The sequence below is a fragment of the Anomalospiza imberbis genome, chromosome 10 (genome assembly GCF_031753505.1).
Source record: "Anomalospiza imberbis isolate Cuckoo-Finch-1a 21T00152 chromosome 10, ASM3175350v1, whole genome shotgun sequence".
NCBI lineage: Eukaryota > Metazoa > Chordata > Aves > Passeriformes > Viduidae > Anomalospiza > Anomalospiza imberbis.
This window is the reverse complement of record NC_089690.1, coordinates 1,758,699-1,781,452: the sequence shown is the minus strand read 5'-3', so window position 1 is coordinate 1,781,452 and position 22,754 is coordinate 1,758,699. Positions and strand designations below refer to the sequence as shown.

Sequence of the window (22,754 nt, the reverse complement as noted above, 5' to 3'; positions counted from 1 at the left end):
TCCGGCAATTCCAGTGATCCCGGCTGCTTCTTGGCCATTGCACTGGCAATTCCAGGTGATCCCAGGGATTCCAGGTGATCCCAGCTGCTTCCTGGCCATTCCTCCAGGAATTCCAGGTGATCCCAGGAATTCCAGGTGATCCCAGCTGCTTCCCGGCCATTCCTCCGGGAATTCCAGGTGATCCCAGTTTTCCTGGAGGTCCCCCTGGCTGCATCCCAGCTGCTTCCCTGCCATCCCACACGTCCCAGGAATTCCAGGTAATCCCAGTTTTTCCTAGAGGTCCCCCTGGCTGCATGCCAGCTGCTTCCCTGCCATCCCACACATCCCAGGAATTCCAGGTAATCCCAGTTTTTCCTAGAGGTCACCCTGGCTGCATCCCAGCTGCTTCCCTGCTGTTCCTCCAGGAATTCCAGGTAATCCCAGTTTTTGTGGATGTCACCCTGGCTGCTTCCCTGCGGTCCCATGCATCCCAGGAATTCCAGGGATCCCAGTTTTTGGGGGTCAGGAGAGTGGGGCAATGCCCCAGGGCAGGGAGTGAGCCCCAGACCCTTTCCCATTTCCCTCTCGTTCTCCCCTTCCTTCTGAAGAGATTTCATTTTTACCAAACTCAACATTTGCCACCCCAGTTTGGCCACAGGGGCCTGAATTCCCTGGATTCCCTGTGCAGCCAGAGACTTTTCCTGGGGGAAAATCCAACACCCCCAACTGAGGCTGCTCAGGGCATCACCCAGGCAGGAGGCTGTTAAAAAATGGGAAAAAATGGAGAAAATGGAGAAAATGGAGGGGGGGAAAAGGGGGAAAAAACCCTCCCAGCTGTTTTTCCAGGAGTGAGGGCTGTGTGCTCCACAGGGAAGATCCTCAGGGAAAGATGCAGATGCAAGGAGGGATGATGGGGATGCTGAGGGGGCAGGAGAGGTTTGACCCTGCTATTTTTATTCTCCTTAAACAACCGTGTCAGCCTTGGAGGCGGCGTGGAGAACAGGGAAAAGCTCTGGAATGGCCCCTCCTGGATCCATCCCAGGCCCTGGGGGTGCTGCTGGCACTGGCCTGTCCCTTTTGGGCAGCACAAACTGGTGGGATGGCTGGAGAAGGGCAAATATTCCCTGCTGGAAAATGAGGTGGGTGGCTCCTGCCGAGCCCCAGGAGCAGATTTGCCGTGTCCAGCCCCGGCTTCCCGCTCGGGCCGGGTTTGTTGCTTCACTCAGTGACATTTAAACCCTGAAAATCGGGGTGGGAATCGGGCAAGTGCTCGCCGGTGGCACTGAGGGGGTGGCTCCCCGGGCTGGGGGGATCAGGGGATGCTGAGCTCGGGCACAGGCGGAGAAGGAGCTGCAGAGCTGGGCTGGGGGTGGGTGATGGCCTCAGAGCCTCCTGTTCCACACAAATCCACCAAAAAATAGCAAACGGTAAATACTGTGCAGTGAGTGAGCCCAGGACTCTGAGCTCTGATCCTCCAGAGCATCCTTTCCCCTCCCCGTGCCACTCCAGGAGTTCCAGCAAAACTTCTGGTGGCTCCTGCAATTCCTGTCACCTTCTGGGGCTCCAAGATGACACAACCTGGAGCAGAAGTGGGAAAAATCAGTGAATATCCAGCAAAAATAGCAGAGGCAGGCTGTGTCCCCATTTCTGTGCAGCGGGAGCTGCAGGGACACAATTCTGGCTCTTTCAGCCCAAAGGAGATGTTGGATTTTTGGAATGATTCCTCTGAGTGTCAACACGATGTCACCCGTGCTGAGCCATGGGGGACGCTCCCAGCTCCAGAGGCGGACAAAATCCAGAGGAGAGCTGGTGTGTGGGAAATGGATTTGTAGAGAATCCTTAAGACTTGATAGAAGGCTCACATGGCGTGTATTTGTGTGCAAAATTTGGGATGAGAAACCCTCTCAGTTACCCCATCTCTAAGTCAAAAAAACCCCAAAAAACCTCCAAGTTTGGTGGAAACCAAACCCAGCTGAGGTTCCTCGTACACAGGCCGGCCTGGGCACGGTTCCGGGGTCAGCAGTGGGGATGGAGGCCCTGGGCCGTGGCCCTGCTGGTCAGGGTTGTGCTTTGGCAGCTAAAATCAGGGATTTCTGTCGTGGCTGTGACCTGTCCACCCCCCTGGGGGTCCCTGGATGTCATTCCCAGGGGAAGTGCTGATTTTCTGGCCGTCACTTTCGCAAGCCACACGGTAGGATAAGTGTGGATCTGTAGTAAAATACGTATTTGGTATGATATATAAAAATTATATAATAATAATAATCATTTATAATAAATGGTATATTTACACTAATAATTATATCTATAATAAATTATAGATCCGTTTCTCCGGGCAGCCCCTGCCGGGGGCTCCTGACCCTCCCAGGGAGGAACTTCTTCCCAATATTCCCCCTAAGCCTGCCTCTGGCAGTTTAAAGCTGCTGTAATGGGAAAGTAAAGGCTTGGGAATTCCACAAAAACCGCATTTGCGAGGGGCAGCGCTCCCTGCCTTAACCCGTGCCGTGCTGGGCACCGAGCAGGAGCTCACAGCGGGTCCTGAGCCCATTTTGGGTGGGATCACAAAGCCCCAGTTTACAGGCACCGACTCCAAATTTACTCCAAATTTACAGGCACCGACTCCTCCAGAATCAAACAGTTCATTCATCGAGTTTTTTTCCATTCTCTGATTCTATTCTTTTTCATTCTTATGACATTACTTTATTTGATATTATCGTTTATTATTATTAATACATTTATTATTAAAATTATTAATTATACAATTCATTTAAATTATATTTTTTTAAAATTAATATGAAATAATTTATTAATCAAATGTATTATTGTTGTTATAGAATTATTATTGTTATTATTTTATTGTTTTGACAATGACATATTATTTTTTATTCTTCAAACCTTACTTCCTTATTTGATATTATTGTTTATCGTTATTATTGTTTATTATTAATAATACATTTATTATTACTATTTACTACTATTACTAAAATTACTATTTAATATTATTATTGTACTAAGTATTATTACTATAATATTTAGTATTATTACTATTACTGAAATTATTATTATTACTATTTATTATTATTAGCATGATTAATTTATTTAAGTTAGATTTAAAATAAAATAAATAATTATTAAATTATTTATTAAATTTATTATTATTTTGGTTCTGACAACGACATATTATTTTTTAGTCTTCAAACATTACTTCCTTATTTGCTATGATTATTATTTCAAATAACAAATTTATTAATAACATCAATCACATGATTAATTTATTCCAATTATATTTAATATAAAACTTATAACAATAAATTATTAACTACATTTATTATTATTATTTTTTTTTCCGAGGAGGACATAGCACTATTGTGAATGATGGCAGTAATGATAATTTTTATCATTGTTATGGATGCATTACGGGCCGTTGGCTGTGAGCCCGGAGGAGGAGCCGGGATGAGCCGGGACGGAGCGCGGGGCTGGGGCGCTGTTGCCATCTGCAGGCGGATGGATCAGGATGGATCCCTGGGATGGATCGCTGGGATGGATCGCTGGGATGGATCGCTGGGATGGATCACTGGGATGGATCAGCTGGGATGGATCTGGATGGATCCCTGTGACACTGCTGAGGGATGGATCAGCTGGGATGGATCGCTGGGATGGATCACTGGGATGGATCGCTGGGATGGATCACTGGGATGGATCCCTGTGACACTGCTGAGGGATGGATCACTGGGATGGATCACTGGGATGGATCGCTGGGATGGATCACTGGGATGGATCACTGGGATGGATCGCTGGGATGGATCACTGGGATGGATCCCTGTGACACTGCTGAGGGATGGATCACTGGGATGGATCACTGGGATGGATCGCTGGGATGGATCGCTGGGATGGATCACTGGGATGGATCACTGGGATGGATCTGGATGGATCCCTGTGACACTGCTGAGGGATGGATCACTGGGATGGATCTGGATGGATCCCTGTGACACTGCTGAGGGATGGATCGCTGGGATGGATCGCTGGGATGGATCGCTGGGATGGATCACTGGGATGGATCTGGATGGATCCCTGTGACACTGCTGAGGGATGGATCACTGGGATGGATCGCTGGGATGGATCACTGGGATGGATCCCTGTGACACTGCTGAGGGATGGATCACTGGGATGGATCGCTGGGATGGATCACTGGGATGGATCTGGATGGATCCCTGTGACACTGCTGAGGGATGGATCAGCTGGGATGGATCGCTGGGATGGATCACTGGGATGGATCGCTGGGATGGATCACTGGGATGGATCCCTGTGACACTGCTGAGGGATGGATCACTGGGATGGATCGCTGGGATGGATCACTGGGATGGATCCCTGTGACACTGCTGAGGGATGGATCACTGGGATGGATCACTGGGATGGATCGCTGGGATGGATCTGGATGGATCCCTGTGACACTGCTGAGGGATGGATCACTGGGATGGATCGCTGGGATGGTTCACTGGGATGGATCCCTGTGACACTGCTGAGGGATGGATCACTGGGATGGATCACTGGGATGGATCACTGGGATGGATCACCAGGATGGATCACTGGGATGGATCACTGGGATGGATCACCAGGATGGATCACTGGGATGGATCTGGATGGATCCCTGTGACACTGCTGAGGGATGGATCGCTGGGATGGATCGCTGGGATGGATCGCTGGGATGGATCCCTGTGACACTGCTGAGGGATGGATCACTGGGATGGATCGCTGGGATGGATCAGGATGGATCGCTGGGATGGATCTGGATGGATCCCTGTGACACTGCTGAGGGATGGATCACCGGGATGGATCACTGTGATTGTCCCCCTGTGCTGAGGCTCCTCCAGCCCTGGGGCATTTTTGGGTTCCCCACAAGGACCTGGGGAGGCTGGAGGGTGTCCAGGGAAGGGAATGGGGTTGGGAACGGGGCTGGAGAATCCTGAGGGAGCTGGGAAGGGGCTCAGCCTGGAGAAAAGGGGGATCAGGGGGAACTTGTGGCTCTGCACAGCTCCTGCCAGGAGGGGACAGCCGGGGGGATTTGGGATCTTATCCCAGGGAACAGGGGCAGGAGGAGAGGGAACGGCCTCAAGTTGCACCAGAGAAAGTTTAGGTTGGATATTGGGAAAATTCCTTCCTGCAAAGGGGTGCCCGGCCCTGGCAGGGGTGGAGTCCCCATCCCTGGAGGGGTTTAACAGCCCTGGGAAGGTGGCACCTGGGGACACGGGGCAGGGGTGGCCTTGGCAGAGCTGGGAATGCTCGGACTGGATGCTCTGAAGAGGCTTTTCCAACCGAAACCAGAGTGGTTTTGATACTGTGATCAATGACTGATACAAACACTGATTTTCTGCTACTGTGATTACAATTTCACGAGTCTCTCTCTCTCAGGGGAAACAGGAGCAGAAATCCCATCCTTGGGCTGAGGGCAAAGGGCTCTCTGTGAACCCTGGGATTCAGCTGGGGCTGCACAGAGAAATCTCCATTTCCTGACCAAAGGGTCCCAGTGCACCGCTGGGCAGACAATGCCAGCCCTCCCTGCCAGCCTGGCACAGGGAATTCCCCCGGGAATTGCCACAGGGCGCCCCCCGAGCTTCCTGCACCGCTCAGGCAACAGCTGCTCTTTCAATGCATTCACATTGAAATTCCTTTAAAAATGGGAATCCCTGGAAGAGCTGAACAATCCATCTGATCCTGCAAACCTTTCTCGGCCTCCTGAGAAGGGAGAAATAGATGGGATCGGGAAAGTGGGGGATTCCAGGAGTTTGCAACAATTTCTTGGTGCCTCTTCCTTATTTTCTGTTTAGTGCTCTGGTAAATGCATTAATTGCTCAAATAGTACACAAAAAGTGAATGGATAGCCTGCCAAAAGTAATAATAATAATAATAATAGAAGAAAGTGAAGAAGTTAACAGAAGAAGGAGAAGGAGGAGGAAAAGAAGAGGAGGAGGAAAAGAAGATTCAAAGAAAAAGTGAAAGGAGGAGGAAAAGAGGAAGAAGAAGAGGAAGGAGGAAGGAAGAAGAAAAGGAAGAAAGAGAAAAAAGGAGGAAAAGAAAAGGAAGAAGAAGAAGTGTCATGAACTCCTGTGCTGAAAAACCTCTGGAAAACCCAGATCCAATCTGCCAGGGAAGAAAGAAGAGATGTCTCTTCCCAGCTCCTTAGATACTCCTGCTACCCTCCACATACCTGCTTCAGGCTCTGGATTCCAACGATTTACCCCCGTTTTTAAAACTGGGATGAATGTGGGGCTCAGGGGATGGAGCTGCAGAAACAGAGGGGCTGTGGGAGGCTGACACCGCTCCGGGTGCCTCCAGAGCCTGGTTTTTGGGTGACAAACGCCTGGCACCCTGAGGCGCCTCGGGCTCTGCATGCCAGCCCCTGCAGGGATGCTGGGCCGGGTCCCGGGGCTGGCAGCTCCCGGGGAGCAGCAGGAATTCCCCTGGAGCCTGCACCAGCTTCCTTTTCCACACAAAGGCCTGCCTTGTGAAGTGCCAGCAAAGCTTAGATCTGTCCCTGTCCTTGAAAAAAAAAAAAAAAAAAGCTGATTTATGGTCAGAGAAAGCCCAGCCTCCCCCAGCACCACCAGACTCCGGTTAAAGTGGGAAGGGTTGTTGATGGAAACTGGGCGGGGTTTTGCCGGTTTTTTTGGTGGATCAGACCCCCAGGAACACTCGGAATTGGGATTTCTCAGAGGAAAACTCGGGACTGGGACTTTTCAGAGGAAAACTCGGAGTTTGGGGAGGTTTGGGCTGAGCTGCGGCGACTCCACAAACCCCGCGCTGTGAGAGTTCCCGGGATGTTTATGGCATCATCCTCGGCCTGGGGACGCCTGGAAAAGCTGGAAAATGATGGCTCAGCCACGCTTGGGAAGCCACATCGGGATGGAGCTGGGAAAGACAAAACCCCTCTGAGTCGCCGCTGCTTTCCCTTCTCTCCTGGCTTTGCTTCCCTTTCCTTATTTATTCTCCGTCCTGGGTGATTATTTACACTCCCAACTGTCGTCTGCCGTGAACATTCCCCACCTCCTTCAGTTTGTTCCAGGCTGGATTTGCGAGTTGTTTACAGGGGATTTCCTTGCCTGACACTTCCACCTCCCCCAGACCGACCCCTCAGGTCATTTTTCCAGGGTCTGCCACTCAGAGCTGGTTCATTTTGTCGGGTTTCCATCGGTTTTACATTCCTGTGAGCTCTGCACACGGAGCTTTCTGGGAAGATGGATTTCCCACAACTGTTTGGTGTCCTGGGGCTCCAGAGGGTGGGATTTGGGGCGAGGGGCAGAACTGAGAACTCCCAATCCGGAGTATTTCCAGGAGCTGGGAGCTGAGCACCTGGAGCAGCATTCTGAGCCTGTGTTTGCTCGAGCACTTACATTTGTTTACAGCGATTATTTTCATTTCTGCTCTGGGCCCTGGGCAGACACACAAAAAGGGTCCCCCCAGAGTCCCCCTGCACCCCAGAGCTGCTCTGGGGTCGGCACGGGGAGAGGGGATAATGCTGAGATATGGACTGGGGCTGGACCAGCTCTTGGAATAACAGAAATACCCAAGGCACACATCTGAGCTTTCCACGGGACTTCTCTGGGCACAAACCGAGGTGACTTTGGGTGTTTCCAGCCTGGGAGGAGTCGGGGGTGGGGTGAGGGGTGTGAGGAGCTTTCCTCGTCCCCAGCTCCGGAATTCCCCTCTCCCAGGGACTGCAGGGACGCTGCAGGGGCGGGGGCAGGTGGGTGCCCCCCACTGCTGGGGCTCCGGGATTTATTGCAATGCTGAGATGCTCCAGGAGCATCAAAACGCTTCTGGTTAAGAGGCTTTTATTCCCTTTTTCCTTTTCTCTCTCTTTTTTTTTTTTTTTTTTTTTTTTTTTTTGTTAAAAAGATAAATAAAAACGTCTGAATACGCTGCACGTTTGGGCTGGTTTTATTTTTTCTTTTATTTTAACTTTTTCATTTTTTTCCCCTCTGCAGCTCTGCCAGCGGCAGGCAGATCCTGACGTGTCCAAGGCCAGGTGGGACAGGGCTTGGAGCAACCTGATCCATGGAAACCGACCCTGCCTATGGCAGGGGGGGTGGAATGAGCTGAGCTTTGAGGTCCCTTCCCACCCGAACCATTCTGGGATTTTAGCATAACTTGCGTACTTACACAAATATCCTGATCGGTAACAGGAAAAGCGCCCGGAATATGAAAATTATCCCTGTATTAATGAATTACACCGGCTGCGTCCGTACCTGCACCGGGGGAGGGTGCGATGTACACACAGCACCCGCCGAAGGGAACGGGGGGGGGGACACGATCCCACGACCCGGGGCTCCGGGGGCGCGCCCGGGGCGTGTCCGGGGCGTGTCCGGGGCGTGTCCGGGGCGTGTCCGGGGCGTGTCCGGGGCGTGTCCCCCGCGCTCCGCCCCCCACGCGCGGAGGACGCGGCCGTTCCCGCTCGGTGCCGCCGAGCGGAGCCGCCGCGATGTCCGGCCCGGCGCAGGAGCCCGACAGGTGAGCGGGGACGGGCTCCGTGCGCTGCCCGTGTCCCCCGCGTGTCCCCCGCCATCCCCCCGCAGCCTCCCCGCCCCACCGCGCGGGGGCTGCGCGGCGTCCCCCGCCACCCTCCCCGCTCGTGTCGCCTCCCGCTGTCCCCGTGCACCCCCTGCACCCCGCCGCTGTCCCCCCGCTGTCCCCCAGCCCGTCCCGCTGTCCCCCTGCTCCGCCAGCCCCGCCAGCCCCGCCAGCCCCGCCCCTCGCATCCTCCCATCCCCCACCCCACCTGCATCTCCCGCATCCTCCCGCTCCTCCATCCCCCCCATTCCCGGGCTCCGGGCCCGGAGGGTCCCTGCCGTGCCCAAAGCCCCTCCCGGTGCCTTCGGCTGGCCCGGCCCGGCCGCGCACCTGCAGCCGCGGGGGCTCCGAGCGCCGGGGCCGCGCCGCGCATCCGCCGCAGACAAAGCGCGGCTCCCGCTCCGCCCCGCGCTGCCCCCGCCTCCCCCGGTGCTGCCCGAAGCCCGGCGAGGCTCGTGTTTATCTCCCCGAGGCTCGTGTTTATCTCCCCGTGCCTTCATCGCGCCCGGGGAGCCCCTCTGGCTCCGCCGCCTGTTCCCTGGCCGCAGGTCATGGTGACAGTTGTGAGCTGCAGCGTGCCCGCCTGCTTCAGCTGGGGTTTTGTTTGGTGGTTTTCTCCTTTCTTTCTTCTTCCTCCCCGCCCCGTTCCTGCGCTGTGCCAGCGCGGGAGGAGGGAAATGCAGCTGGAGGGGTTCGAGGGAAGCGATCCCGATTTAGCAAGCCAGCTCTTGGTGGAAGGGTTGAAGGGTTGCACAAACACTGCCTGGCTCGGCTGCCGGCCCTGGAGAGCATCCAGGCTTCATCCAAATCCTCCAGATAAATAAATTCATTTACTCTTTTTTTTTTTTTTTTTTTTTTTTTGTCTTCCCAAGATACAATTTGGAAGAGCAAACTGTTGTGTAATTTTTGGGGGGGAAAAGCTTTCCCACTTCTTCCTGCCCTTGACCCAGAAACTTTTGCAGCCCTTTTGCTGTGCTTTGCCAGGATCACCCAGCTGGCATCGCTTCCCCCAGCTCCTCAGGACCCCTCACTCATTGATTTTCCTGCCTCTGCCATTCCCATCTCTTCATTTCTTTCTCAATTCTCTGGCTGAGTGCCCCAGTGTGGCGCCCCTGGTGATGCCCACTCATTCCAGGTGTGCTCCGGGAGCTCCCAGGGTGGCCGAAACCAGCCCCCAGAGCTGAGCAGCTCCCACACCTCAGCTCCACCATCCCCAGCATCTCTGGGATCGCACTGTGACCGTCACACCTCCAAGAAAAAAGGGCTGGATGCTTCTTCCCTGCCCCTTCCAGCTGCCCCTTGGCAGGACGGAGGTTCTGGGATGTTTCCTGGTGCCACCACAGTGCAGCAGAGCTGGATGTCACCTGCTGGTTTATGGCGCCTGCACCCAGGCCCCTTCCCTTCCTCAGGGCAGCTTTTCTTTGCTGGATCTGCCTGACGGATGCCGTGGAGCTCCTGGAAAAGCTTTCCAAACAGGATTTTAACCCGTGAATGATACACACAGCAGCTTTCCCCTTTCCAGGGCTGGGTGGAGGCTGGAGGTCGGTGTGGGTTTGCCACAGATGGGTCTGCTGGAGGGCAGAGTTTATCTGGGTTTCCTGCCTGCCTGCAGATTGGTTGGATTGCTCCCAAATCCAACGGGCGCCTGGCACAGGGTCCTGGTGCTTGGCAAAAGGGGCTGGAAGCAGGAGCTGGTGCCATGGGAATTGTCCAGCAGAGCCAGGTGTCCCCAGAGGGACAGGAGGGAGCCAGGGCAGGGGGGATGCTGCAGGAGGTGAATGTTGAATCCCCAGCCCCCATGCCAAGGCAGCTCCCAGATTCCCGGGCCTGGGAGCGATGCCAGGGGAGGGAGCTGGGAATGCTGCCCCTGTGGAGGCACAGGAAAGGGCTGGCAGAGTTCTCACGTGTGCCTGCTTTTGTCTTCCAGCGGGGCAGAGTCCCTCTCCTCGGATGAAAAAGGTACAGGGAATTTTGGGGAAATTGGGAATGGGAATTTTGAAACTGGCTTTAAAACCAGTACCAGATAGAGTACACTGATTTTGGGAAGTGCCCATCCCTTGGAATGGGAATTCTAAAACTGGCTTTAAAAACCAGTTGAAAAGGTACAGGGATTTTGGGAAAAGCCTGTCTTTGGGAATGGGACTGGGAATTCTGTAACTGGCTTTAAAACCTTGGTTTAATCCCTTTGTTTATGGGTTATTTTGGTTTTTATGCTGGGTTTTAAAGTGCCTGTTCTTTTGTTATTTATTCTCTTTCTCTGAGTACAGAATTGGCAAGAGAAGAGTTAAATCCTTCTCAGACTTTTACTTCCTGCCTTTCTCTTGCAGAGGTGACACCCAATGGCATGGAGGGATCGGGATCGGGATCTGGATCGGCCGAGGAGCACCCGGAGGGTGAGGCCACCATGGCTCAGGGATTTCCTCACTCCTGGGGTGGTGTGCCTGGTCCTGCATCCCAAATTTCCCCCCAGCCACATCCCAAAACACATCCCTGGCTTTCCAGTGCTGGTTTCTCTTCAAATATTTGTAAGAATAATGAATTGATTGGTGCCTCCACACGAGTCCACACGGCTCCCACCAAGGCTGCTCCCACCTGGCTTGGAAAACCATAATTTAACTGGGATGTGCCATGGGTGGAGCTCCAAAATGATCCCAGGTTGTATAAAACGTGAGAATTCAATATTCTGAGCACCCTTCCGAAGGGCCTGGGTGACCCCAGAGGCTCCCCTGGTGCTGGATTTGATGCTCTGATGTTTTTCTCTGCCTCAGTATTTCTTTTTTTTCTGGTCCATTATCTAACGTGCTGCCTGGCCTGATGGATCCAAACCTCTGGATGGATCCTGGACTCACATTCCACCTGTGCCTGTTTTTAAGGAGAAGCCAGCTCCGAAGAGAGCTCCAGCAGCAGCTCAGAAGGGGAGTCAGGTGAGCAGGACATTGTGATTTATTTACCTGTAATCCCTTTTTTAAAACTGATGTTCAGTTTAAACCAGCTGCCTCTCCTGGGTAGAATCTCACAGTTATTAGGGAATGCTAACTCTGATTGCTTTCCCAATAAAATTTTGGGAGCCAATGATTTTCTGTCGGTGGTCAAAGGGCAGCAGCTCAGAAGAGGAGTCAGGTGAGCAGAACATTATCATTTATTTATCTGTTTGCTTTTTTAAAACGGATGTTCGGTTTAAACCAGCTGCCTCTCCTGGGTATAATCTCACAGTTATTGGGGAATGCTAGCTCTGGTTGCTTTCCCAGTAATTTTTTTGGGATCCAGTGATTTCCTATCACTGATCAAAGGGCAGCAGCTCGTGCTGCTTTCACCCTGCAGACAGCATCCAGACACAATACCCGCGGATATTTTTACACCACAGCACTTGTCCAAACACCAAGAGGCCATAAATTTCCTCAAAAGTTGGCAACAGAACTGGCCAAACAGGATGGACAGGAAAATAATCAAAGGAAGTGTTTGCTGTTGGTGGGTTTGTGCTTCCATGGGATTTGCTGCCAGCAGTTACCCTGGGTTTATGTAACACTGATAATTTAACAATCCCAACGTTTTTCCTGGGCAGAGGCAGAGGATAGGGGCCAGGAAGGCTGGGTGAGTGTGGTTTGTTGTCCCTGTTTTCCCCTGCTCAGGAGGGGATGAACAATGCCCGAGGGGGGATGTGGGGTGCCAGGGGGGGTCTCCATCTCTGCTGGGACAAGGAGCTGCTGGAGAGCATCCCTGGGAGATGAGGGGTGGAGCTCCCGCTGCAGGGAGTGTTCTGGTGCTGTTCCAGCCCTGCTGAGCTGCGGGCTGGGATAGCAGGGCTGGGGCGCACAGCCAGTGCTGGCTGCTGCCTTCCCTGCCTCTCCCAGCCCAGGGGGGACCGGGGCTCCAGGACAGCCTGGGACAGCCTCCAGGATCCCTTTTTCCTGGGAGGGAGCTGGGATGGGGAAGCAGCTGATCCTGGCAGCTCTGCCACTCCCCTGCTCCCAAATCCACCCCTCAGGACACAGCCTTTGGCCTGAAGAGTCAGCTCTGCTGGAACTCCATCCTCGTGGCTGAATCCAACAGGATGGAGTTCCAGCAGAGCTGACTCCCTGCAGCTGACACCCTGCAGAAAATGTGGTGTTTTTTTGGGAAAGCTGTTCCCAGTTTCCATGCCAGGGGCTGAACTTTGTCCTTGGTACCATGAGGCTCATCCCAGGATAAATATTATTTTTATCCCAGTGGAAATTCCCAGGACTTTGGGCAATTTCGGAGCTTTTTTTGGCAAATTTGTATCCTGATGTTCAGCTTCATCCCCAGGCTGTGCAAAGCCTGCAGGGACTCTCAGGAATGTTCTCCTTAGGTGAATTTAGGCAAATGAAATTGTGGGGTTGTCCTGGGTGAATGTGGGAGCAGAAACCCCTGGGCATTGAGATATTTCCTCCAAACTCCTTTTTCCTAGATGAAGAACAGGAGGAGAAGGAATCCCCACCTTACTGCAATGAGTCAGGTAGGAACAGATCTCCTGAGGGGTTTTTTTGGTTTTTTTTATTCCTGGCTGTTTAATTTCTTGGCTTTTCATGAGCTCATCTTCCTCTTTTCCCACTAGGAGGGAGCTGCTTGCCACCCTGTGAGCACTGCAGGAATGAAAATGTAGGTTTGTGGGGAAAAAAACCACCCACTTATTTTGCATGAGATCATTTGCAAACTGTAGTTCTACTCTCTCCTCACCTTTTTAAAGATATTTTTTTTAAAAATCTGTTTCCAGGACCAGAAGGAGCAAGTGACCCCCAGGAGACTTGCTGGAGGACAATTCATGTATGAATTTTTTGAATGTAATGGGTTTGAGTATTATTGTTCTCATCAGGGTGCTTCAGTCTTTGGTTGAAGTGGGCAAACAGCTCATTTGCTGCACAAATACGTTTGGATTTATACTGGAAGGTGCACCCAAATCCTTAAAAATCACAGTTTAGAGCCTGTGCTGCCTCCAGATCGTGGTCCAAGACAACTCCTGGGAGGGTTTTTCGGGATGCTGCCCCATCTTGCTGCAGTAATGACCAGCAGGCCCATTTTGAAGTGCCTGTTTCAGCCTGGATGCACACGAGGCATCTTGCCCTGCTTCTCCCTCCCCTTCAGCCCTGCGTTTTCCCTGGGATGCAGCACTGTCCTCCCTCGGTCTGCCCTGGGATGGTCCCTGTGGGATGTCCACGCAGCCCTGGCTGTTCTCCGCCGGGTGTTGATGTTATCCACGGGAAATGCTGGACACGACACCGAGCCCTTCTTGTGACAGCAGCTCCTGGCACAGGAAGTTTCATGCAAAGCGCTCCTTTCCAGCTGTTTTGCACAGGCTGGGTGGGCCCTCACCCATTTATAACAGCCCGGTGACAGCTCCAAAGCAGCCTGGAGCACGCCGTGGCCGGGACAAGGCGGGAGGGAGTGCCTGGCTCGTGCCTGGCAGCTCCCGGTGCCTGTGGCCGAGTGCCGGTGTCTCTTGCAGGGTGCAGCTGGATGCAGAGGGCTCCTACCAGTGCAGCCTCACGGGGCTGATCTTCGAGGTGACGGGGGCAGCCCGGATCACGTATTCCCTGCTGTCCTGGAGCAAGTACGCCCAGCTGGTGGAGAAGCCCTGGATCGTGGGCGGGCCCCTGTTCGACGTGCGCTGCTCGGCGCCCGCCGCGCTCCTCTCCATCCAGTTCCCTCACTGCCTCTGCCTGGGGGGTGAGTGGGGGCCAGGGGGGCAATTGTGTTCTCCTTTTGAAAGGACAAATTATTATTATTATTATTATTTTATTATTATTATTATTATTATTATTATTACCATCATCATCAGTATCATTATCATTATATTTTACAATTATATATTTTATATATTCATATATTTATTTTTATATACAATATTTTTATATTTTTAGATTTTTAGATTTTTAGATATATTTCTATACGTAAATATTAAAAATATGTATTTTAATAGTATTATATTAGATAATTATGCACATTAATTTTATTAATTTCTTATTGATTATTATTCGTTATTAAAATTAATAATATATACTAATTGTTATAGAATAATGTTATTATAGAATATAATATAATAATTATTAATTACAATATATAATTATAATAATTTATAATAATATCATTCTTATATAAGAATATTATTATCTGATGATATATAATAATTATATAATTATTTGTCTATATTATAATAATTATACATTATTATTATTATTATTATTATTATTATTATTATTATTATTATTACCCTCCCTCCGAATTATTATTAAGGGGCTCTCAGGCAAAGATGTGGGAGTAGGAATAACAGTTCTTTATTAGGAATATAATTATTAAAAAAATAGACAGTCATTGTTGAGGGAAAAGTGGAACTAAAAACAAATTTCCAAAGGTGGCCTTAGAAATAAGACTGAATGCTTTAGAGAAATATAATAATGAAAGATATATTGTAGTAAAACCCACGAGAAGTAATTTTAAATTATTAGCCTTAAAACATTTACAGTATAGTGCAACAAAAGCTAATAAACCAAAAAACCTTATAATTAAAAAATAATTAACTTCTAATCATAATAATGTAAGTTATAGCACCTACATTATCTCACCCTTCACATAAAACTAAAATTAAAGTTTTTAAAACACCTCTCAATTACCCCATCTCTAAGTCAAAAAATAAACTTAATCCAACAGCAAAAAATAATAATGCAACAGCAGCAATACAAAACAGCACTGGCAGAGTCAGAGCAGGCCCTGGCAGCCTGTGGGTCAGGGTGGTGGCAGCAGTCCCATCCCATGGTGGCTCAGCCCTCCTGCAGTGCCAGCTGTGCTTCTGCTGGAGCAGGGATCCTGCACAAGGCTGGAGTTTTCCTCTGAAGCTCCAGGGCTGCTGGAGATGGGCCTGGGCTTCTTCTGGGAATGCAGTGGGGAAGAAAGCTGCTCCTCTGGGAATGCAGTGGGGCAGAAAGCTGCTCCTCTGGGAATGCAGTGGGGAAGAAAGCTGCTCCTCTGGGAATGCAGTGGGGAAGAAAGCTGCTCCTCTGGGAATGCAGTGGGGAAGAAAGCTGCTCCTCTGGGAATGCAGTGGGGAAGAAAGCTGCTCCTCTGGGAATGCAGTGGGGAAGAAAGCTGCTCCTCTGGGAATGCAGTGGGCAAAGGCTGCTGTGGTGCTCCAGGAGTCAGATTGTATCCAGGTAGGAATGCTTGGCTCCTCCCCTGGGCGGAGCATCTCCCCATGGGATGATGGAATTTTCTCAGCCATGCAGGGACACTCACTGGCCATGAACAGAAGATAATTAATAATTAATGGCCCATTAGCAGGAGAGATCTCCTGGAGGGAGGATTGGCTGTGGGAGAGATAAAGAAAAGTGTCCCATGAACAGCAGATACCTGTTGCTATTGGACATGAAATAAGCACACAAATGCTTGGGAAGTTCAAAGGCTAAAAAAGAGAGAGTTCTATTTGAACATCTGATACAGAATTCCAGAGGTGGCTGTGGATTGGAGGATGGAATTGCCACCTCTCCAGCCACACTGGTCAAACTAACAGTCCTTTAATTCTCTCCTCCCACAAAGAAGAATGCAAAACAATCATTATTTACATGAACAGTGCGTGAGAACTCCAGTAAAAATATGCAAACATTATCCGAAGGCTGAAGAAGTTTTATGAGAACTTTAAGACTTTCAAAAAAACTACGAAAGCAAACTTAACACTTTTAGAAATCCAACCAACAGTTAAGTGCCCCGGCTCTGACAGATGGGGATAGAACACACACCCCCTGGCACAGCCACAAGGCTAGCCCCGGACCGAGTCCCACGGGGTGGCCCTCAGCTGGCCGGTCAGCGGGTGCCTGGACAGCGTAATTAAAATCCCCACCAGGAAGACGGAAGGACTCTTGAGCTGCTGGAATCCGAGTGGGTTTACTGAGGATTCATCGAAGGAGGCAGAAACAGGAGCAGGGAGACAACCACACTCAGGGAAAGCAGACTCTGAGAGCCCCAGGGAAAGGAGTAACCAGGGTACAAATGATCCAGTGGGAAGAGGGTGCAGGGGAGGAGCAGGGATGGGGTAACATAAACTGGGCCAAGGAGGGAAAAGGGAAGGAGTGGTTTACAGAGGGAACCATTAGAAACAATGAGAACAGAGAACTTTCCAGAACTTGGAGAGATGACAACCACAAACTGACAGGTGATGGGCATGTGCTCATTTGCACTGGGGGCAGAGAACTCTGGGGAAATGCCTTATGCTAAACAGCTGTAGTTTCCCATGACATTCCCACACTGTCCTCCCCATGGGCACGTCCCACACAGCTTGACACAGGGACGCGTGGGGACGTCCTGGCAGCGCTGAGCCCGGGCTGTCCCCGCAGATCCCGGGGCTGGCGTGGCCTTCAAGGTGCTGCACATCAAGGGCGGCGGCGCGGCCATCGAGCCCTCGGCCGAGTTCTCGGCGTCGCACGTCAAGTGGGTGGTGAGCTCCCTGTCCCCCGTGGGCCCCCTGATCCACAGCCACCAGCCCCTGCAGTACCACGGGGCTGTCATCCTCTACAAGGCCATCGACGAGCACCCCTCCCTGTCCTTCTGGGTCTACCTGGCCACCAACAACGACTCCTTCATCAAGGTACGGCTCGGGCTGGGAGCTGCCCGTGGGGTGGGTGGGTGAAGGATCCTGGTTCCGTGGCTTGGGTGGGAAGGGAACTTAAATTCCATCTCATCCCAGCCCTGGATGGGCAGGGACACCTCCCACTGTCCCAGGCTGCTCCAAGCCCCAGTGTCCAGCCTGGCCTTGGGCACTGCCAGGGATCCAGGGGCAGCCCCAGCTGCTCTGGGAATTCCAGCCCAGCCCCTCCACTCCCTCCCAGGGACAATTCCATCCCAATATCCCATCTAAACCTCCAGTCTTCAAATTGTAAGTCATTCCCCCTTTTTTCTGTCACTGCATCCCTTGTAAATTGTCTCTCTCTGAGCTTTTCCATTTCCATTCTTTATCTGAGTCACTTCTCCCGGGTAACAAGAGGAAACAGCCTCAAGTTGTGCCAGAGGAGGTTTGGGTTGGCTGTTAGGGAAGATTCCTTCAGGAAAAGGGTGCCCAAGCATTGGAACAGGCTGCCCAGGGCAGTGCTGGAGTCCCCAGTGAAAATGTGGGGATTTGGGAAAGCAGCTGACAGTGGATTCATCCGTGTGCCACCAACTGTCCTGCTGGCAAGGGTCACGTCAGAATAGCCTCTGAGGAGAGCAGAGCGTGTCTGCAGAGGAAAGAGAGGCCCTGGGACTAACCCTGGATTAAATTCCAGCTTTAGAAAAGTCCTTGCCATGCCCTGCAGTGGGTTATAATTAGGAAATTGGGTTTGTGGGCTCATTCAGGAGCTCTGGCAGGAGCAGGACTTTAATTCACCCTATTACAGTGAGGACAGGGGCAAAAAGCTTCCTTTTATTCAGCTTGCAAACTCCCTTACCTCATTTCACCCCCGTGGCAGAACAGCTGGAGAGGTTTAGTGATGCTTTTGGAGTGTGGTGGTTATTCCTCAGCTTTCTGGGAAGTTTGTGGAACAGATCATGGCTGTTCTGTAAAGCTGGGGCCGGAGAACAGCCCAAGGAGCCAGCTGAACACAGGTTTTAGATGTTAAATCCTTTACTGAAACGAGTAACATTGAAATATTAAGCTTGAAGTGGTGTTTTTAAATTTTAGGATATCTCAAAGGCTGTAAAACACTCGAAAAGGAAATTTGTTCAAATTGAAAAGCCCCCTGTGTGCCAAAAATTGCTGCAGGAAGGAAAGAAGTACAGACTGATCTGTGAGCCAGAAGCTGAAATAACTCCTGAGGTGAGTCCCTTACACAACCCTCACTTCCTGCGCTGCAGCTTCCCCGGAAATGTGCCACAAAAAGGAACCATTTCCCTCTTAGAGCCCTAAAATTTTGGGATGAAATCCTGATGCTAAAGTCAAGAGCAAAACTCGGAGGAAATTGGAGTTTGGTTTGGATCTCTCCCAAGAGCCAGTTGCCTTCTCTTCCGTTTATTTCAGGTGAATATTTACGTTTCTTTTATATTTCTTTTGTGTAGGAGATTGAATTTGTTGATGGGTCGCTGTTGAAGCTGAAGAGTTACTTTGAGGTGTATTTGGAGAAGCCTGATGACTTCACCTTGTCCCTGGTGGAGCAGGACTCGGATGAGACCGTCTGGAAAGCCAGGCTGAGAGAGAGTGAGTGCTGGGCCCTGAGGGAACGGGCTGGGCTGGGAGGACCTCACAGCCCAGCCAGCTCCACCCCAGGGACACCTTCCACCATCCCAGGCTGCTCCAAGCCCCAGCGTCCAGCCTGGCCTTGGGCACTTGGCCACAGCTGCTCCAGGCACCCTGTGCCAGCCCCTCCCCGCCCTCCCAGGGAGTCCCTTCCCAAAATCCCATCCAGCCCTGCCCTCTGGCAGTGGGAGCCATTCCCTGTGTCCTGTCCCTCCAACCCCTGTCAGTTGTCCCTCTCCAGCTCTCCTGCAGCTCCTTCAGGCCCTGGAAGGCCCCAGTGAGGTCACCCTGGAGCTTCTCCTCCCCAGGCTGAACAATCCCAGCTCTCCCAGCTGACCTCCTCCATCCCACTGCTCATGGAATGGTTTCATTTGGAACTTTGAGACCATTTAGTTCCAACCCTCCTGCGCATTATCCCATGTTATAATGTATTACTCCATATATTATCCATAGAATTGTACCATATGATAAAAAATTGCATGTTATTGCATTATAACATGTAATCTCTCTTGCCTGTTTGGTTGTTTTTTACATTGTTTGTTTGGGCCTGCTGCAGCACGTGGAATAAAAGGGGGAAAATCTCCTTCTAGCAAACCTGGGGGGCTGGAGTCCACTCCTTTGTGGATTCCAGCTTTGTGCCTGGGAATTCTTGGAGCTGGGGCCCAGCCCTGGGAATTCCTGGCTGACATTTCCCTGCTCTGCCCTTTCCCAGGGGATTGGATCCATTATGACCTGAACAAGAACGAGCAGAAGAGGAGCACAGGCAGTGAGTGACTCTGCAGCTTGCTGGGGTGGGACCCTCGTGCCCCTCTCTGGCCCTGGCCACAGGGGACAGCAGGGACAGCAGGGACAGCTCCTCTGCTCCCTTCCCAGGTGTGAAGAAGAGGAAGCCAGCCCTCAACATCCTGGAGGAAGAGGGGCTCCACAGCAAAAAGCAAAAAACTGCCAGCACTGCAGGTGGGGCCTGGCTGGGAAAGGACCCGGGTGGGATTTTGTGTCCTGGGATTGGAACCGAGCTCGCTTTTTCAAAGGTTTTTCCCGGAGGGATGGTCCAGGCTTGGGGAAGAGCAGCTGGAAAGGTGTCTGGTGGAAAAGGGGCTGGGGGTGATGCTGGACATGAGCCAGGGGTGGCCAAGGAGGTCCCGGGGCTGTGACTGTCCCCTGAGCTGGCACTGCTGAGGCTCCTCCAGCCCTGCGGCACTTTTGGGTTCCCCACAAGGACCTGGGGGGGCTGGAGGGTGTCCAGGGAAGGGAATGGGGTTGGGAACGGGGCTGGAGAATCCTGAGGGAGCTGGGAAGGGGCTCAGCCTGGAGAAAAGGGGGATCAGGGGGAACTTGTGGCTCTGCACAACTCCTGCCAGGAGGGGACAGCCGGGGGGATTTGGGATCTTATCCCAGGGAACAGGGGCAGGAGGAGAGGGAACGGCCTCAGGGTGGGTTTTGGGGAAAATCCAATGTTTTTCAGATGGAATGGGAGCAAAAAGCTTAACGGACCAACAGCTGCTGGTGATTGCCAAGCTCCTGGACCGGAGCTGGAGGGAAATGGCCATTGAGTGTCTCCAGATAGAGATGAAGGACATCGATGACATCCGGGCCATGGAGGAGGACGTGACCATGCAGAAGCTCCTGGTGCTGAGGAAGTGGAGAGAGAGGGAGCAGGGCCATGGGACTGCAGAGGCTTTGCAGAGGAGCCTGGGGGAAAAAGCCACCTACGAGATCCTGCAGGCGCTGCAAGGTATCAGCTCCTGGGGCCGGAACCCGTCCTGGCCCAGCTGGGGTTTGGGAATTCCCTCAGGGAATTTACCAAATCACCACTGCAGCGTTTGTTACGGAGGTCAAAATTGTCTCCTTTCCACTTGGCAGCAGTGACTTTATTCTTTGTGGTGTTTTTATCCTTCAGGGATGGGGACAAAATGAATTTTTGTGCCCTGAGTGTGGAGAGCTCTCCCAGCATGACCTGGGTGTCCAGAGCAGTTCTTGGGGTTTCCTGGAAGTCCTAAGAGGAGCTGTTTGGGTCTTTATTTCAGGAATGGTTAATTAATGGTTAATTAACACCTTCCTGATGAAGGACCTGGTGGTTCCATCCCACGTGGGGATGGATTTCCCAAGGGAGCTCCCCCTCCTTTCCATGGAGTGCCTATGTTCAGTTCACCTTCTGCAAACCCAAGTTATTCAAGGGGTTGGGAATTATTCCTGCCCATGGCAGGGATAATTGGAATTAAATGACCTTTAAGGTCCTTTCCAACCCAGACCATTCCATAATTTTATGAGCTCAGCCAGCAGCCAAGGGGAATTGTCCTCAAAAATTGAATTTTTTTTTTTTTCAGCAGCAAAACTTTGTTCTTTTTCAGTTCCTTAACTTAGAACAAAAGGAAATGACCTCAGGTGGTGCCAGGGGAGGTTTGGATTGGATATTGGGAACATTCCTCCATGGAAAGGGCTGTCCAGGCCTGGCACGGGCACCACCCTGGAGGGATTTCTCAGAGGTGTGGATGTGGCACCTGGGGCCGTGGAGCTGTGGTGGCCTTGGCAGTGCTGGGGAATGGTTGGACTGGATGATCTTGGAGGCCTTTTCCAACCTAATTCCATGATTAATTCTCCCTGGAAACAACCTGGCTGGAAAAGGTGGAGAGCTCTCCCTCACGGACTCTGTGCCACAGCCTCGTGCTCCCTCAGGGCAGGGGGTTTCATGCATCCATTTTTCAGCTTAAACGTGTTTAAATCCAAATTCTCTCGCTTTGAGTCTTGCAGGAGCTTCCAGAGATCCCACAATCCAGGTGTGTTTTTCCTTTCCCTCAGGTTTCTTGGCTCAGAGCTGAACCAGCTGGAAGGAGGAGGAGGAGGAGGAGGAGGAGGTGGGAGCTTCCCAGTCCAACCATTCTGCTCCTCTGGGATCCTGCTGGGACTCAGGAATGTTCCTGGCGGGGAGTTCAGGCGGGATCCTCCACAGAAACGTGAATGGAGGTTGGCGTGGACAGGAGCCACTTCCAAGACTTTCAGGAGAGGTGGATCCCGGAATTCCGGGCTTCCCCCACAGGGAAAGCCACTCCAGGAGGACACAAACACTGGAAGAAACCACTTGATCTTTTTCATCTCCTGGAAAAGATTCTTATTTCCATCAGGGAAAACCAGGGAGAAGAATTCCCCTGGAAACTTCCATCCCCTTCCAAAAAACCACTGGACTGCCAGAATCATGAGGTGCATTGGATTTCTCGTGGATCAGGGAAGAATAATCCTAAACTTGTACCAAATTCCTTTGCATAATCACTGTATATATGGAATTATTGTACAGATCCTCTACGTCCAGTCCTTGTTAAGCTGAGGTTCTGCTTCCTGAAATTCCCAAAGATGGGAACACCACTATGAACTCCAGGCAGCTCCAGGAATTTCCACATGGAATTTCTTCTCCCCTCTTTTCTGTATAGCTCGTCTCTGTTTTTTACGTTGTATAATTATTTTTTTTGTATGAGAAACTTTTTATACTTCTTTTTATTTCTTTTTTTACTTGGTTTGTTCGAACTTGGATAGAATTTAGGTGCTTAAAATGTGAGGAGCCGAAATCCCTGTGCTGCAGGATTGGAAAAAAATTGGGAAAAATTGAATTTGCAGAAGAGAGGAGTGACCAGATCCAGGATTGTCTTGTTTTTAAGGCTGTGGGATACCTGGGATGATCTTCCTCTGTGTATGTTTGGGGAAGGAAAACATACTTTTGAAAAGTAAGGATTAAACAGGAAAAATTTCCATGATTTCCCCCTGAATTTTGATTTTTGTTTTAGTTGGATGAAGTGTTGGGAAGTTGTTGATTTCCTGGGAAGAGGAGGCGGATGGAAGTTGTTCCTCAGCCTCTGGAAAAGCTGGAGGTGCCACCAAAGGCATCCAAATCCCAAAATCTCCCATCCCATTCCAACCCCTGCCAGGGGCAGGGACACCTTCCCTATCCCAGGTTTTTCCAAGAGGGAAACTTGGATTTTGAAACCCACCAATGACAGGGAGGTTTCTTCCC

The 22,754-nt window shown here is 51.2% G+C and overlaps 1 protein-coding gene across 4 annotated transcripts; it reads left to right on the top strand.

The window, feature by feature from the left end:
- The first annotated feature begins 8,437 nt into the window (after positions 1-8,437).
- Positions 8,438-22,495, top strand: CARD8 (caspase recruitment domain family member 8). 4 transcript variants are annotated; one of them, XM_068200182.1, is made up of 15 exons: positions 8,438-8,481; positions 10,469-10,500; positions 10,869-10,934; positions 11,415-11,465; positions 12,968-13,015; positions 13,115-13,158; positions 13,274-13,323; positions 14,003-14,223; positions 16,881-17,131; positions 18,200-18,334; positions 18,574-18,712; positions 19,464-19,517; positions 19,625-19,708; positions 20,217-20,486; positions 21,551-22,495. In XM_068200182.1, the coding sequence occupies exons 1-15, from the start codon at positions 8,453-8,455 to the stop codon at positions 21,568-21,570; spliced, it is 1,494 nt and encodes a 497-aa protein (XP_068056283.1). In that variant the 5' UTR covers positions 8,438-8,452; the 3' UTR covers positions 21,571-22,495. The 4 variants fall into 4 exon arrangements, with proteins under 4 accessions (XP_068056283.1, XP_068056282.1, XP_068056281.1 ...); XM_068200181.1 differs by having other exon boundaries at positions 10,809-10,934; XM_068200180.1 differs by lacking the exon at positions 8,438-8,481 and having other exon boundaries at positions 10,283-10,500.
- The last annotated feature ends 259 nt before the right edge of the window (positions 22,496-22,754 follow it).

Coding starts and splice junctions, on each gene's coding strand:
- CARD8 (XM_068200180.1), top strand. CDS start 10,320: ATGTTGAATCCCCAGCCCCCATGCCAAGGCAGCTCCCAGATTCCCGGG. Junction 10,935..11,414: donor GGCCGAGGAGCACCCGGAGG/GTGAGGCCACCA, acceptor CCTGTTTTTAAG/GAGAAGCCAGCTCCGAAGAG. Junction 13,159..13,273: donor AGCACTGCAGGAATGAAAAT/GTAGGTTTGTGG, acceptor ATCTGTTTCCAG/GACCAGAAGGAGCAAGTGAC.